General features: G+C 43.4%; 1 protein-coding gene across 5 annotated transcripts in view; it reads left to right on the top strand.

The window, feature by feature from the left end:
* The window catches only part of SFR1 (SWI5 dependent homologous recombination repair protein 1), a 77116-nt gene that overhangs the window by 25923 nt on the left and 33282 nt on the right, over positions 1–17911 (top strand). For 4 of the 5 annotated variants that reach the window (XM_069239446.1, XM_069239448.1, XM_069239444.1 and 1 more), the window contains 2 exons: positions 14142–14261; positions 17348–17740. In XM_069239446.1, the coding sequence (XP_069095547.1) occupies positions 14163–14261; positions 17348–17740 (492 nt within the window). In that variant the 5' untranslated portion in view covers positions 14142–14162. Of the gene's footprint in view, positions 1–11918; positions 12009–14141; positions 14262–17347; positions 17741–17911 lie in introns of all 5 variants that reach the window. The other variant, XM_069239445.1, reaches the window with a different exon arrangement.

Genomic DNA, 17911 nt, shown 5'->3' with positions numbered 1-17911 from the left:
AAACACAAATAGACACGCACCCCCACTCAACACACCTTCATACACGCACCCCCACACATCCACTTGCTTGCACGCACCCATACAAACACCCCTACTCGCATGCATCCCAATCTACACACCTACTCACTCGCACCTCAACACCCTCTTCCCTACGCTTGCATTGAGACACACATGCACACATACATACACACATGCACACCCATACTGCTACACATACATGCACACACACGCACACAACACCCCCTACTGCACAGTTGCAAACACCCCCACCCAACCGCACACTTGCAGACACCCCACCACCCAACCGCACACATACATACAAACACCCCTCCTCACTCTCACACTGACATACACGCACCCCCACTTGCTCTCACACTGACATACATGTACTCCCTCTCGCTCTCACACATACCCACACCCTCCGAATTCATACACACCCCCTCTGCATTCATACACATACACATCCCCCTCTGCATTCATACACACCCCCACCTCCTCCACATTCATACACATCCCTCTCCGCATTCATACACACACACCCCCTCCACACACGTAGTCACACACGCATGCGCACCCATTCCGACACACACACACATGCTTGCACACATTCATGCACACACCACACACATGCACCTAACACCCCCCCATTCGGTCGCTCCACCTACCTGTGTGGTCCGGGAGGAGGTGGATGTCAGTGCTTCCACCGCCATTATGGCACCGCTGTGCAAGGACTGCCGTGCCATATTACTGATCGTAATTGCAGCGTGGCAGTGCTGGTGGTGAAACTGCCTCTCTCCCACCCTCGGCAGGCCTAGTAGTGTCGGGTTTGTGGCTGTAATCTGGCGGTTTTCGGTCTCTGACTCGTAGCATGGTGGTCTTCCAAAAAGACCGCCAATGTCATAATGAGGGCCCATACTTCTTAACCTGATTCAGCACCATGTCCCTCAAAACTCAAGCAACAATGCAAGTGTCTTACTCAAAGGTTTCTTCCTGGTCATTTGCTGGGCAAGGCAAATCAAATGAGTAGTCTACATTCTGGTTTCTATATCTCAGGACATACAAGACTTAAAAACACTACTATTTATGCAGTTTCAAACACTATCTGTCTATGCAAATGTTAAAGAGAAAATTCCTCTAGGGAATAAAATGTGCATGATTAGCTTCTGATCTGCCCTTATGTTTAATTTGTTACTCCAAATGCAATGTCTACCATTGCTGATCTCCCCTTGAACTGAACATTGGGTGGACATAACTCATGGAATTAATTTGCCATTGTCAGAAGGCACAGCCTTGATGTCCAGTTTCCAAGTATGCCATAACTGTCCTTTCCCCGCACTTATAGGACACACATATGAGGATTGTCACAACCACCTCCATCAATGCAATTCACTTCTTTAGCAACCAGGACCATAGTAACGACTTCTGATTTATGGTCTTGCCTATGGCCACCAGCCTGTGATTTTTCCAAAACTTGAGCAGCTTTGGATTTACAACTATGTTTCCTTTATCTTTAGGGTGAATTTCCAAAATGTCCAGAATGCCCACGGATGTTACACTCTTTGTTTCTGGGCACCCTTTTTAAAACTCAACGTGAGAAGTAATATCGCACTGGTAGCAGTTAATTTTGTGCTCAAGTTTGCTTCCAGTGTTCTTCTGTTTGTTACTTATTCCATTCTTATTATGTCTTTTTTCCTCACTTCCCTCAGCCAGGACACAGACTGCTCTATTTATTTAACTGTTTTTACACTATCCTCATGATTAGTGCCCCAGTGACCGCCAGTGTTTGTTGGATTCTTTTGTTGTTTGTATTTATCATTAGTTAATCTCTCAATATTTCATCAAAGGCTGTTCTAGAGTTACGAGTGGTTGACAGTCTTCTTAGAACTGTTAGAAATTATTTGACAGCCTAGCCTTCCTTTTGCCTCTGAGTATAGAAATGGTACCTTTGCGGAGTGATTGTAATGATGGGTTTGAAAGAGCTCTATAACCTAATTACTGCTTCCTGAAAGAAATCATTCTCTTCTTCACCTTTTGGTGTGTCTACCTTTGGAAGGGTCCTGAACATTTCTTTCTTTTCTAACCTCAAGCAATGGAGAAGGTTGTCCTTCCTTTTCTCAATTATGCACTTTGTTGGCATCAACAGTAACCAGGGTGCGTAAGGAATTCTTCCTTCTACCTTTTCCAAGGAATGGGTGGGAAACCCTTGTCCACTAAAACTTTATGGCTGGTCTAACTTCCTGGTTACTGTGATGAGTCAATTATACGACAAGAGAAAAAAAATCAATATACTGAAAGGAAAACATAAAGACACTTTTACCTGGGGGGGGGGGGATATTAGTAGTAGTAGTATGCACACTGGTGAATACCAGTACAGTTCCTGTGGCTTGGAAGCACCATCTCAAATGTACAGTTGTCAGGAAAGCATTCATATGGGCCCGGCCAAGGCCGTTCTTAAATACAAGAAGTGTAGATAGGCACTCGCTTGAGCAACAGTTGGAATATAGGTTGCAACAGGATCAACGTCATGAATGAGAATTGAAAAGCCTAAGTCTCATTATTAGTAATTTTACTGTGTGGAACGTGGGACCAGTGCCTGAGATGTCATAAACTTTACTGACCAGTGTGCTGAATCCAGATAAACTTTGACACTGATATCGGAGATTTGCAGAAGCAGTCATGACTGATTGATTGTGGCCTATAGAAGCACCTAAGAGCGCTAGTGTACCGCTGTCCCCTGCAGCACAGCCTTCGGTGTTTGGCTCCCAGCTCCACCAGGAGCCCTGCGGAGGAGCGCAGGTCAGCTGCTGGCTTTCCCCCTCTCCCTGGAAAGCTGCAGCTGACATCGCCCATTGTCACAAGTGGCAGAGCTCTCTAGCGAGAGCGAGGCGAAGATGGGAAGAGTGATAATGCTTCACAGACAGTATTTCTTTTCTGACAATTAGAATTTTTTTACTAAACATGCCTTTTTAACTAGCTTTCTACCCACATATCAGTCTTGTTCTGATGACTTGACCCTTTTTCCCGTGCAGAGTAGTGTGTGGAGGGCAAGTGCAAATGCATCTCAAAGTAACCTGTGTTGAGAAACACATATCAAAAATGTAATTTGAATAGCTTTGTTTGATAGGAGTGCATGTGCTTCTTCTCCCATTTGTTCCTCTGTACCTTGTGGACTCTTCTTTATCCTTTCACAAAGGACACTCATTTTCTTCACCCTTTTGTAATATTTTTCCTTTGTGTCTTTGAGTTTTCGGATACTTCAAAGTGCTAACAGGCTGATGCACATATCAAAAGTGTCATTTTAATATCTTTGTGTTATGGGAGTGCATGTGCTTAAAGGACACTCATTTTCTTCACCCTTTTGAAATATTTTTACTTTGTCTTTGAGTTTTCGAATGCCACAAAGTGCTAACAGGCTGATGGATTCCTTTTTTGGCCATCTACCAAATATTAAGCATTGGCAAAGCCAATAGGTCGCGACTTTTGTACTTATTGGCGTTGCTAATGGTTTTTAGCAATGGTGTACAACATCGCTAAAATATATACAAAAAAGCACTATTACATGTCTGCCTGCATCTTACCGTAGGCATGCATACACCTACATAAGGACTACAAATAAATAGTAAATAAAAAAATAGAAGTAGGATAAAAGTTTTTTTTTCCTTTTTGTTTGAGACACAGGTGGGGGCAAGCAACACAGGTGGGGGCCTGGGTGGGGAGAAGCAAGACAGTGTGGAGTGGGGAGAAGCAAGACAGGGTGGAGTGGGAGGAAACAACGTGCAGAGTGCAGATGGGGGATGTAAGCAGTGAGAAAGGGAGAAGAAACACAGGGCTAAAGCACCAGGGAGGATGGGGGGAGAAGTAACACTGAGGGCGCAGGTAGGGAAAGCTATACAGAGGGGAAAGAAGAAACATAGTTGATAGGGGAACGTAGAGTGTGGGGAAGAAGCACACTGGTTAGAAGAACATGGAGCTGTTGGGGGAAGCAAACAAGCTATAAAGCAACACAGAGGAGAGGCACACCAGGGCAAGCACAACTTGGAGGTGGGCGGGTGAAAAGCACATGGGCGAAAGAGCAACACTGACCTTGGCCGAGGAGGGAAGAGTATACACAAGAGGGACAGCTGGACAACACTTAACCAAAAAGAAAACAGTAATGCTTTAAAAGTGGGAAGTAAGGGACACGAGTAATGCATCCACGATTACTGCACCCATACTCCAGGGGAGGGACAAACACAAGAAGAGGAATAAATCCCACATAAGTTGACAAATAAAAAGCAACTAAACAAGAATAATGATAAAGCCAATCAATAATGGTAAGCAATGGGCAGTTTCTAAACCCACTCTAAGCTGACAATGAGGGCCTGATTTAAATACTTGCAGAGGGGATTACTCTGTCACAAACATGATATCTCATCCTCTCTATCACAATCCCATAATATCCTATGGCGATCGTAATACGGCAGATAGGATATCTGTCCCATTTGTGATGGAGTAATCCCCCCACCAGGATCTAAATCAGGCCCTACGTCTTTTCACATACAAATACCTTTAGCTGTCTATCATCATGACTCAGACATCAGTGGCCACCTTGGAATGAGTTTTCTTTAATAGAAAAAACATTTCAAGATTGCTGGACATGCATGCACATGTGTATTGATGCCAAAAAGCATTGTCAAAGGTGATAGCTAGGCCTTTTAGACCTGAGATGTTGGCTTTGCCAGTGCTGGTTTAAAAATGTGGGTTTGTGTCTTTTTTTTATCTGTTTATTGAGTTTTGTGATATATATAAACAAAACAACACAAGGTCATTCAATGACTATTTTGTTTTTTCTCTTTTTTTAAATTTCTTTTTATTGGATTTTCATCAGGATCCACCAAGATAACAGAAAAAATAAAACATTGCAATTCCATATTTTGTCTTGAATAACTTCACCAATGGTTTCCAGAGAGAAAGCTCTAGACAGATAGAAGCAAACTAGGTAGCTACGCACATTCATTAGGTGATTTAACCCAGAAGAGATTTACCAATGATTGCCTAAAAAGAGTTCACCCCAGATCAGGAAAAACTTTTTACCACTTCGTATTCTCCTAACATATCTCATTTCCTGATTTCTGACTTGCATCATTTTACTCAGCCATTCTTTAGGGGTGGGAGATAACTCAGATCGCCAGTTTCTTAACAGGAGAGATCTAGCAACCACCGTGGCGATAAAAATGAGTTTTTTCCCACCTAGATGGGAGCCTTGCCTTGGGGTCGAAACCCAAGCACATCAACCGAATACACCGGGAGTTATAATAACCTGAGCCATAGTTGTTAACATCTTGAATATTCCATCCTAGTATTCCTGTATGAACTGACATGTCCCAATCACATGTATCCGACCCGCCACCCCTACTGCCTTACAACGAAAGCAGAGATCAGGACAGCTAGGCACCACACGGGATAAGGTTTGCGGGGCTCGCTATAGTAGCCATTTACTAAAAAATAATTTGCACCTCTAAGTACTGTAAACTTTAAATGATTAATCCTCTCCCAGCACTCTCTTGAGAGGTCAAGGACCTCCTGGCGGACCCATTTTCTTGCCACCTTTGCCCCGAGATCAACCTTATCCCTCTCCAGACTAGCCTTCTCCATGTACCTGCACGCCTTATCCCAGGGTGGTCAACCAATTCGCCAACTAACGCCTGAGTATTAATGATTAAATCGATATCCAAATCCCTTAAACTGTGAAGCATAGTGTTATAGGATCCCACCAAAAGGAAATTATTTGGGACAACCATCTGAATGTTTAAGGGAATTTCCCAGTTGTCATTAAAGCGAAAATCCCCAATTCTACTAAATCCTGCATGCTCCCATTTCCTTACTACGTCTGAATTGAGCTGAGCGCCAGAGCGTAGCGTAAACTGTGCAAGAGGAATGTAAAAATGCAAATATGGGTTTGAATATCTTCTAAATAAATCTGATTTTCTTTTAAAGAGCCATTTAGGAATCTTATAGCGAGCTCTTTTTGGAGATTGCACCAAAAGTGCTGGATTCGGAATATCGTGCTCCCTGCATATTAATTCACGAAAGTCATTAGTGAACAAACAGCCTACAGATTGATCTGCTTTAAAATTAGTGAAATAATGCACAAAAAAGACAAAGTAATAATCTTTAAAATTGGGTAATGCTAAACCCCCCTTTTCTCTATCCGCGCATAATGTGCTTAATGCAGCTCGTGCCTTCTGATTTTGCCAAATATATAGGCGAAACATAGACTCCAGTTTAAAATAAAAAAAATGTATGTTAATACACAAGGGATGGCTGAGAACAAAAAGTTAAATAATGGTAATACTGACATTTTGATCAATGCAATTCGACCTAATATAGAAAGGAGGAGAGACCCCCATTGAGCAAGCAGAGCTTGAGTTTTCGAGAGCAGCGGGGCGTAATTAAGGTCATACAGGTCTCCTATATCGACTGAAAAGTTAATCCCAAGGTATCTCTTTGGCATAGCATTCACACAGTGCCTTAATTCTGGGAGCAGTTTAATAGAAGAAGTGCCACACAGAATAATATCGGTCTTACTCATATTGATCTTGTAGCCACCAATTTGCTCAAATTTGGCAAACACATTAAAAGCCGCTTCCTGGGAGATTCTCTCTTCATGTAAAAACATAATGATATCATCAGCATACAGTTTGATCTCCCCATTGACTTCAAGGGGGGAATGAATCCGATTATTTTGTCTGATTTTAATGACTAAAGGCTCAATGAAGAGAGCAAAGAGTATAGGAGATAAAGGGCAACCTTGCTGAGTCCCACGTTGTGCTTGAAGTTGACCAACACAAGCGGAATTAATAATAATATTGGCTTCAGAGTTTGAATACAGCCTTTGAATTAATGCGGAGACCTGATAGGGCACCTTATAGCTAGACAATATTGCAAAGAGTGTATCCCACACAACAAAATCAAATGCTTTTTCCGCATCTAATAAAAGGATGATGGCAGAAATGTTATTAGAAGCGAAATAATCAAGAGCCTCGGCTAAGTAGTGCATATTAGTTGCAAGTTGCCGACCAGCAATAAACCCGTTCTGATCAGGATGCACCAGTTTATTGACAACCCCATTGAGCCTATTAGCCAGAAGTTTTGTAATAATTTTATAATATGTATTTAGCAAAGAGATTGGACAATATGCATTAGGATTTTCCCTGTCCTTATTCTTTTTGGGAAAACTAACCACATTCCCGAGTGCCGAGAGTTGGGAATCTGTTCGCCCTTAAGCAGGCCATTAATTAAAGACAAAAAATCGCCAGTGACTACTTTAATGAAACCTTTATAGAATTCAGCTGGAAAGCCATCAGGTCCACAAGCCTTCCCCATGGGGAGGTTCTTGACAACCTCAAGGAGTTCTAACTTCGTAAATGGCTGTATTAGAGCATTGCTGTCTTCTTCTGTAAGACTAGGAATATCCAGTTTCCCCAGGAATTCCTAATGGTCCTGGGGTCAATAACTGGAGCATGGCTGTAAATTTGCCTATACTGTTCAAGCATAATTTCATCCACAACTCTGGGGTCAGTATGCCTAACCCCGGTGACAGGGCATCTCAATGCATGTATCATATTGCCAGCAATTTGATCCCGAGCCTGCCATGCCAGGAATTTGCCTGTGAAATTACTCTCTTCATATACCTTTTGCCTATGAGCCTGATATCCTATATCAACCTTCTTAAAACAAAATGTTGGCCAGTGCTTTTTTTAGCTAATTCAAAAGACTGTCTATTGTTTTCCATGGGGGCATGTAGGTAAGTAGTTAAACACCTTTGCACTGCCTCTTCCAGAGCCCTGGCTTGCTGTCTCTGGGAAGATTTGTCTGCTGCTTCCTTGGAGATGACCAAACCCCTGAAAAAGGCCTTAAACGAATCCCAGACTATAGCCGGAGTTGAAGATCCCTGATTAAATTTGAAATTTAACTTATTTTGTCCTTGGAGATCTGTACCCATCCCTCATCTTGAAGGAGCTGTTGGTTAAAGACCCACCTTCTAGGCTGCGGCTTGGAGACATCTGAAAAAAGAGACACTTCCAGCACCAGGGAGGCATGGTCAGATAAGCCAGAGTGCCGCACCGACTGAGTCTTAAAACGCAATGTTTTAGAGATCAGAAAAAAATCAATGTGGGAGGCGCTTTTAAACAGGGTTGAGATGCACGTATACTCTCTCTCGTTTGGGGCACTCATTCTCCAAGGATCACAAAGCATCAACACTTATAGTCTTTAAAGATTTTGGCAACTCTGGGCTTTTGTTGTTTCTTACCCCTAACAGTAGTGTCCAAAAATGGATCCTGAAGAAAGTTAGAATCCCCACCAATAATAATTTTACCTAATAGTTGCAACAGGGATTGAAACAGTCCTACGAAAGGGGCGGGGTCATCTAGCAAGGGTGCATAAAAACGAAAGAAGATAAATCTTTCTTTAGCAATTAAACAGTGCACCCAGCACCATCATCCTTCGGGATCGCAGAGAAAGTCAAGTGCCCGAGCATTAAGGCCTCTAGCCAAAATGACCGCCACGCCTCCGTGAGCTGCTGGGGCTGCGGCAACCACCTTAAAATTGGCAAACTTTTTAAACATGTGGAAGCCCGCAACTTTTTTAGCTGGGATATGAGTTTCCTGTAATAGAATAACCGATGGATTTAGGGCAGTTACCCTCTCTTCAATTACAGACCTTTTCCTCCGATTATTTAAGCCGTTGACATTCCAGGAAACTATTCTTAATGAGAAGTTCAACCTTGCCATTGGGTTCTCATAAAAAATAGCCGAAGAAGCACGTGATCTGAACCCACCAGGGAATTCGAGCATTGGCCTGGTCCAAATAATATCACCCAGTTTGTAACCTTAATCATTCTGAATTGTGCGCAGCTAGGATTTAGTGTGGAAAACCGGGATCCTGTACCCCTTGCCAGCCGTCCCAACACCTGCCCAAAACCCCTATCTCCACCCTTAGGTGGCCAGCTCCTGGGGCCCTCCCATCTGAGCAATCCGGGGCCACCCCTTACCCCCTAGCCCCATCCTTCCCAAATCGGGTGCCTTGGCATGGCGCCCTATACCATAGGCTCCAAAGGGACTGGAATGTAAGTGCCATAGTAACGCATTAGATTTACACTCTGTGAAATCCACCTTTCTCAAACAACATTCCCCCTCCTAGTGCATAATCTGTCCTCCTCTCCCCCTCTCCTATTCATATTTTCCCCTCCCTTTTAGCCCCCCCACCCAGACTGCTTTTGAATTGAATGCAACAAAGTCTTAGCAGCATCAACTGTATGAATAAGATTAGAATGTCCCTAAAAAAACACTTTAAGTTTAGATTGCTGTACAAGTTCTGCCGGAGCGCCAGCTTTGTGGAATACCAGAATCATCCCTTTCAGTTCTCCTCCGATGTGCAGCCGCCACCGACATATCTGAGAAAATTTTGAAGGCAAAATCGCCAGGGACCTGATGTATTTTACTCTTAATCGCTTGTTGAAGGATGCGTTCATTGACACGAAAGTCACCAAAATTTACGAGAATAGTTTGAGGATACTTTGCATGGGGTGGCTGTACTGCAGGAACCCGATGGGCCCGCATGATGGTAAGATCAAAATGTTTATCCGCTGGTTAAGAAAGCACATGATGCAGGATAAGATCCGTAATTAAATTTGTGACAGTCTGTCCATTTTTCCTCCCTTCAGGAATTCCTGTAAATCTCAGGCTAGATCTGCGTGAGCGATTCTCCGCATTATCTAGCCAAATCTGTAAGTCTAACAAATCTGCTTGCTACTTTGCCACTGACGGTTCCACAGAGATGTGGGCATCCTCCAGATCAGACACTTGCTCTTCGACCTCCTTGATACGTAAATTATGTTGCTGTATTTACTAGAAATTAAATTCAATTGCGATTCTGTTCTCTGGTTTGCCTCATTTTGCGAATTTGTCAAAGCTTTTAACTCAATTAAGATCTGAAGGAGCAAATTTTCTGAAGGGGTATCGGAGCTTGCCTTGTCTCTAGGTGCATGGGAAAAAAAACCTGCTTGTAAGTTCAGCTGATCTTGGGCCAATTCAGAGGGTCCATTAACAGAGGAGTTCTATGGGGGGGCGGCTGTAGTACTTATCCCTGATGCAGAAATTGACTCTCAGGACTCGCGGGATAGATCGAGTAGGGAGCTGTTTGCCTGAGGAGCAGAGTCACTAGTCAGTGGGGCAGCAACAACTTTTTGGCCCTTCGCCAGTCCACCAAACAGAGGATACAGTAGCTGGGAGCCTGCGCCCATATCCAGAGCCTGGCTGTGATTAGCTTCGGAGTTACAGCTCGAGGCCAATTGGTTCTGAGGTGGGTTAACTTTATTCATTAACTGCAGATTTAAATCCAGGTCCGGGTCCAGGTTTCTAGCCTCTCCAAGCAGAGAGTCAGAGTCAGAATTTTGACCCACCGAGCAAGTCATAGAGGGTGGGAAGCTGTGAGGAGAAGTATTCCTAAGAGCTGAGTCAGTGGTTGGCAGAAGGGCGGTGTTTAAAGATGGATCCATATTCAGGTGATTGTCAGATGGGGCTGGGCGCTTTGTTTTAACAGTGCGTGCACTGCACCAGGAGCTCACCAGACAGTGCCTGCAGCAGTAAGACTTATTCAGATTAAAAAAAAAAAAACTAAACTCCCACACTGACAGAGAATATTGTAGTCCGTAGCCCCCACCTCACCTCCCTTTCCTTTAGAGAGACCAGTCCTCCTTTCCTCAGGGCAGGAATCCAGACACGCACTTGCCAAGCCTCTTTAGGGGAAGAAGCAGATTCCAGCCGCAGCAGAAGTCACAGAGGTCGAAATAGCAGAGGGGCAGCACTCCAAGCCCACTCCAGATGACCAAAAACGGGGGGGAGCGGGAGCTTCCTAGAAGTCTGGTGAACTTCAAAGTCTTTTTCCGCTTTCAAAAACGCATCGCCGCCATAAGCGCGTCCGATTCAGGACGCGCGTCCTTCCCTGAGCCTGTGGTTAGCCACAGAGCATGACGGGAGCTCCTACGCGGCTTCTCAATGACTATCTTTGATATCAGCAGTTATAGTCAGAACAGTAATAAATTCAATTTGTCCACATAGCCAAGGGAAGAGGTAAGCAGAAAGGGGGCTCAGCAGTATGGTTCATGTTAAAGTGGATGTGTAGACCATGGGCCCTATATATATTCAGGTGTTTAGTGGTGCAGCCTCGCTATTCATATATTTCTATCTCAGCCTTACAACAAAAATATGTTCCTGTGCACCACAGGGCTATTGGAGAAGGTTCTGGGGTTTTCTAGTGTTGGGCTGCATATAGAATGCAGTTTAGAGTTATGTTGGGTTTAGAGGCAGCCTGGGGTTCAGTTCCACAGAGTGGGCTCTTCACCCTTGACTGGAAAAAGGCCAGAGGGGGAAGATAGCTCTGGGATTGCAGCAGAAAGCCCTGAATAGCGTGGGTGGAAGTGTTCTGGTCCGGTGCTGGCCAATCAGCTGCAGCTGTGGTTACCTCAACGCATGGCAAAGGGGACTGGACCACCTGGGCTGCTGATACACAAAACCTCTAGGTGCTACTCATCTCTTTCTGTAACCTAACCTTTCTGTAGTTTATCACTGTCCGGTGCCTGTTTGCACTCTTTGCACCCCTCCATGTTGTGAACACACTATTTCATCATCCCCCTTTCTGCTCACCTCTCCCCGCTTTTCCTTTTCTTTTTCATCTACCCTTTGTGTCTTCCCCTTTTCTACATTTGCTTCCTCTATGCCTTTGTTTCCCCCTTTCTACTCCTATTATTCATCGGTCTAAAGTGACCAGCATTTGGTGACTCCTGTCCTGGTGCCTGCCAAAAGGCACTGCAGGATGCTTTATGCCCTATATTTTGGTTCCTGCCACACCTGATCTACTCTTTCAATCCCTTACAGGCTGGAAAAGAGGTATCTATTTGTGCCTTAAAGGGAGGAGCTCTGGCACAGGAATGATCCTGCACAGTGCAGTTCCAGGATCATGTTCAGGTATAGAGATTGCAAGTTCAGCCCCCTGAATGTGCGAACGGAGACCATGTTGGGGACATATCCTGGAAGTTTACCCTTGGTATTTATTCCTTCCCTGAAGGCTTTTTGAAAGTGCTGAGATTTGTCAGCTCAGTGGACCGAGCCACAGGGAGAGTATGATTTGCTCAGGATAATACAGTCTATTAAAGGAGTAGACCCAAGACTGCAGTACAGTGCAACTTGCTACAAAGGCTATACCTTTACCACCATATTGCACTTTGATGGATACCCCACCAGACTGGTCCATTCTCCCTGAGATCCACTTCCCCCAAGGTAACATCCTGTCCATTTATTAACCACACTCTTACTTGTAGCTTTTACATTGATTCTAAATACTTCAGATCTTCCTAAAAAGGGACCAGAGGAATAAGTTGAAAATGAGATTGCCAAAATAGCACACAATTTGCCCATATGGGAGGCCTGAATTACAAGTTGAGGTCTCCTGCATCCAGTTTCCACCTAGACCACAACTAGGGTGTGACAGTTATTTTGATGGCAAGGCCAGCGGACAACCCTTCCTAGGTAAATGCCACAGTATTGTGCATCCTGTAACTTTGAGACTACAAAGTTTATTGTCAGCATATTTAAGTGAAGTGATAAATATGATATTAGACATCAGGTATCCTAGTTCCATGGCTAAAGAGTACCCACTGGGCCAGGTCCTGTGGCAATAGATGGTTTATGGACAGTGTTCTTGGCAAATACTGATATTTGGCAGTAGCGTTGCAGAGCTTAAGATTGTTTCATTCAATTTAGACCAGAGTTGTTTATTTTCTCAGCATGTCTCTCGTATGGTGCAGTAGCCAGCAGCCAGTGCTTACTCCTGAAGCTCTTGGAGGGATTAGAACTCAAATACAGAATGGATAGTAATCACACTCGACACACTCAATCTTCGGGTGGGATAATCTTTTAAGATGGCTTGATTTAGGAGTGGGGGGTTTCAAATGAAATCGTAAAAATGTGCTGCACGGCTCAAAAACCCCTTGCTCCCCAGCAAATGTCTTCTGATGTCTCTGCCTATGATGTCTCTTCACACTGGCAAAGTAACCTGCAAAGTGATCATGGAAAATTGGCTTCCCTACTAATAGTAGTCTCCTGATGTCGGAAGATGTGTCCATGTATGACAAGGTTGAGCTAGAACCGTGGCTTTTAGGTGAGAAGGGGTTGCTTTCCTGCTCCCAGGCACGCAGATGAGGGCAGGATGGGGCTGGTGAGGGTCAGGCAAATAGAAAGGGGATTATGAAAGGGAGAGACTGGGATGGCCAGGACAGAAAATGGGAGCCTGAGGGATAGTGAGGGGTGAGTGTTGTGCCAATATGAGTGTATAAGCTGGGTTGTATGTTCGTGTGCCTGTGTCAATGCTGAGTGAGAAGTGTGCAGGGTGAGTGCTTGGTATGGCCATATATTGGCACATGATGAGCCCTTGCATTATTTGACTACTCCATATCAGTATAATCGATTGAGGTATTTTAATAGTACACTACCAGCCCTGTATTACTTGTATTTTAGAAGCCCAGACTAACATGAAGGTGCCTTGCATTTTATGGTACAGAAAAGCAGCTATGAGTCACAGAACCGTTATTGAATGTTGAATTTATTAAGTAGAAATTAAATATAGCTTAAGCAGCTGGCTGAAATCCCCATTCATTCTGTGCAGGCATTACACATACACTGCCTTATACCTTGTTCTGCCCCACATGCACGCCATAGACCACACAGGGTTTAAAGTCACACTTTGAAAGTGTTTAGATGAAAACCTCACATGCTTAGAACCTCGCCCGTGCCCTGGACGCCATTAGCATTACATGGAAAGGTTGGTGTGGTTAGATGCAGGGCAGGGTCCCAAAAGGCACCGTTTTTTTGTAGAGTGACCCTGATATCACGTCAGGAGATACATTTAGGTGTTGACTTATTTTCACCCCTGATAATGGTTAAAATTCAAATTCATAGAAATTGGTGAGAACAAGCTGTTGCTTTTTAAGGGATGGTACTTTACAGAACTTAATGACCAACTATAAAAATTGACTATCTTCAAAAAAGCTTAAAAACGCACATTTATACGAAGCTTCTTGTTATGTGTTTTTTTGTCTTCAGAGTAAAGCACCATCTGGCTTCATGATGGAAAGCCCACCAGCAGGATCTCCAGCGGTTTGCAGCGCGTCTCCTGTGTTTGTGTCTCCAGCTCCTTTGCAGAGTAATCTCTCTGCTAAACAGGTATGAATAACACGAGACAAACTGTGTAGGGGCCTATTGAATTGTCCTTTTGTAATTGATTGTGTTTGTTCTTTTTGATCCATGTAATTCCTAATTTAAACGTGTCAAATGACCTTTAAAACAATCTCCTGTTTAGCACATCTTCTGCTGTGGTTCGTAATTGCAACCCTACAAATGGGACTCATTTATGGTTTCGTGAGGTGCCTCAAAATGAGCATTTTCTTATCTATCAAAGTAAGTTCATGGTTTTGTTCAAGATGATGTGGCACACAAAATGCATATAATGAAAACTGAAATGGAAGGCAAATAATCTCCAATGAGGCAAAACTATCCAGTGACAGTGCCGCTAAAGTCAACCAATTAGTTGTCAAGCCCCTCACAGGAGAGTGACCTTATCAAGGGCATCAAAACGACAAGTGTAACTTTTGGTGTGTAGACTATTAAGAAACCACTAATTGATCCACAAGGAAATATTTATTAAATGTAGGAAACTGTTTATTGAACAAATGCTATTAAAGAGAACCAATATTTATTTAAGGGCCTCCTTAATAGTGTAGAAAACCCCACCGTGTTTTATTCGCGGGTGCACAGATTAGATATTGCCAAGCAGTAGCATATAATGTCATTTAAATTGTAGATCTGGGATCTTTAAGAATGACTGTGCCTGTTTTTGAACGGCATGCCAAAATGTAAGAAAAAAATAAGGCGATTGCAGAGAAAGGGCAAATGAAGGTGTTTGAATGTTTTATTTGTGTATTTTAGAAAGGTAGTATATGGTGTTAAGAAAATATTTATTTTATGGCAAGGTTAGAGGCTCAGGTTATATTTTGTTAAACACGTTCAGAATCACAAAGGTAACATGAACATTTAAGTTAGAATCAAATGATCTGAAGACACGACCGTTGCCTTCACTGTATTCTGAAGAAAAATATGTGATGTCAAAGTCCCTTTAATGGAATGGGTTCCAGTTGAGGTAGGGCCAACGATGGCAAAACCCGTCGTCCACTAATTCCCTTGATCAGGATTGGGCAGGAATCAGGAGAGTGGCGTTTCCTAATGAACGTTTGGGGTTCACCTCTAAAAGCTATTGTCATTTGTTTTAAGGCTTCTAGACAATTCTCCACACAGAATTTGGCATCATGTGAACGCTGTGGATTGTAAATTGAAGGAGAATTATGTCCAGTGTTCAATAAGAATATGAAAATAATGCATTACCTTTTCGCCCACGTCATAATTTTAGTCGTAACTAATGGAGGCTTTTCTGCCTCCTCAGATAGGCATTCCCTCTCAAGCAAACGCCAATCCTTTATGCAAACATTTCCCCGTCCTAATCCCATCAGGCATGACATGTGCTGCCTACACCCGGCACATCCTGTCTTTCCTGTCTGTTTTTCACCAGGCAGTAATGCTGGAAGTCTGGTTCCACGACAGAAGATTTCAGCTGAATGTGGAGCACCAGTACACCATAACCTGCGTACTCCCTTTCTCACTACAGGGCTTGGATTGGGGTTGAGGAAGTCTGATTCTGGTTCTGGAGGAAGGTGGTGAAGGATGGCGAGGCCAGAAGGCCACCTTCTCCGTTCAGTGAACTTTAGAGATGGTTCCATCTTCCGGACGCCTTGCCCTTTGCGACACTGGGGTGCAGGGTGAAATTATTTGTGCCTTATTAGCTGAGATGCACATTTGCATTTTCAGTATCAGTCAGACTCCTGCGCTTGCAGCTCGTCTGTCGCAGTGAGCATGTTAAAAGCAATAATGCGGTTTGTGGTAATATTAGGGCTTTTCCAGATGTTTGGGCGATTTCTTACCCAGGAGTAAAATAGAGAACTGGAAAGAATAAAATTGTGCAATCTAACAGTTGGACTAGGAGCAATTTGCCATGGCACGTCATTAGTATGTCGCCCAGTTACTTTATCATTCTTAATACCTTGTCTTTTAGAGCTACAGTTGCTGCCTTTAGGACCTAGTTGGGCCACTAACTCACTGATAAAACAAGAAACTGGAAGTGCTAAGCCAGTCGTGTCACCAAATATTGTACTTGTTATATGAAGGAAGACAGGAACTGAGGGTAGCTATATTGGAGATATACATGAGCTGAATAATTGCCTGAAATATTAAGTACTTCACAGTCAGCTCTAGGGTCGTAAACTGAAAAGGAATCTGAGCAGTTTGAAAAGGTGAACTGTAGAACTCTTGTGTGACAGCTTCCATCAGTTTTCTTCAAACATAGCCCAAACCCTACCGTGACAAGGCTTTGGGAAATGTTCATTTACCTGTAGTTAGAAAAGCGTTATTGCTTTGTAGAATCTTTAGCTTTCTTGACAGGCATGTCCCGGGGTGATGGAAGGGAATTGTAAATTTGGGACTACTTATGCAAGACTCTTTTTACACAGTGTTCTTTTGTCCTGTAACCTGTTGATGATAGGTTTTGCGGAAATCTGCCCTGTGACTCTGTGTTCTGGGTTTTCTCAATTCAGTTATCACTGAAAAGGGTGTTGAGTCTCCCTGCCTTCCACCTTTGCCCTGTGGTTGGACTGTATGTGCTTTCTGATCAGTCCCAGTGAAGTGTCCTGCAGAGAGGTGGCTTACCACCTTCCTTGGTGCTCAGGTGGGGGATGAGTCTTTGTGTAGTCATAGTAGAGAATCCACTGAAAGTGATACTGGTCTTGTGACCTTAGGCCAAACATGTGGAAGTAATGTTTAGCCTTGCTGGTATCATAATGGCTACCTTTGGTAGTAATGAGAGACAGACAATAGAACCTTCTGCCGCTTCCAAAGAAAAATACGTTCTCTGACTCACTCTAGTGAGGAGTTCAATACTAGGCTCAAAGCTATCTCAGACTGTTAGTTACCACTATCCTCAAATACTCATCCGTCATTCTTTCTATCCATGTGTATGTACACCCTTCCTTTCAAGCACTCTCACACTGAGAAGTTTTCATTTGCAGAAATTGCCACAATAAAGAGGAATGCTGTCCTCCTCTCTTTCTACCCCTAAACCTACTTCTCAGTAAAGATGCACACTAAGTATATAGAGAATTTCTGAGTTTTGCTGAGGAATGCCATTATCTTTTTTTTCCCCTTAGCCTCTGAGTGCAGCTTTAAGAGAACGGCTGAAGAAAACACGACGCTCGTTTAGTTCATTATCTACTGTGGCAAAGCGTCTAAAAGTGGACTCTGAAAAAAATGACACTGCAGCTTCTGAGGATCTATTTTTGTTAAATAAGTGCCCTTCATCTCTTCAAGAAAGCATTGCTCAAAAATCTGCCGAGGCTCTCACTTTGAAAAGTCCCCAACAAGACCGGAGTTCCTTTAGGCCCACAATCAGAACTCCGTTGAATTCTCCACATAATATTTCCTTGGGCACTGATGTAAAGCTCCGAGGTCTCCTAGAGGAGAAGAGGGAACTCATGAAGAAGGTTCAAGAGAAAGAAGAGCTTCTTCGAAGGCTAAAGATGGTCAAAACGTACAGAGCAAAGGTAAGATGATAAAAACAAACCAATTGACAAGATCAAAGATTTCCAAAACACTGTAGAAACTCTTGAGGGTAAACTGATTATATTAACATAGGTAGTGTGACATGTTCTCATAGGTCTGCATGTTTGTTTGGTTATTCCAACACCATGATTGTTGTTCATTGAGAGCAACAA

The sequence above is a fragment of the Pleurodeles waltl genome, chromosome 6 (assembly GCF_031143425.1).
Source record: "Pleurodeles waltl isolate 20211129_DDA chromosome 6, aPleWal1.hap1.20221129, whole genome shotgun sequence".
Taxonomy (NCBI): Eukaryota; Metazoa; Chordata; class Amphibia; order Caudata; family Salamandridae; genus Pleurodeles; species Pleurodeles waltl.
Note: the sequence above shows the minus strand (reverse complement) of the source record. Positions and strands in the feature narration are given on the sequence as shown.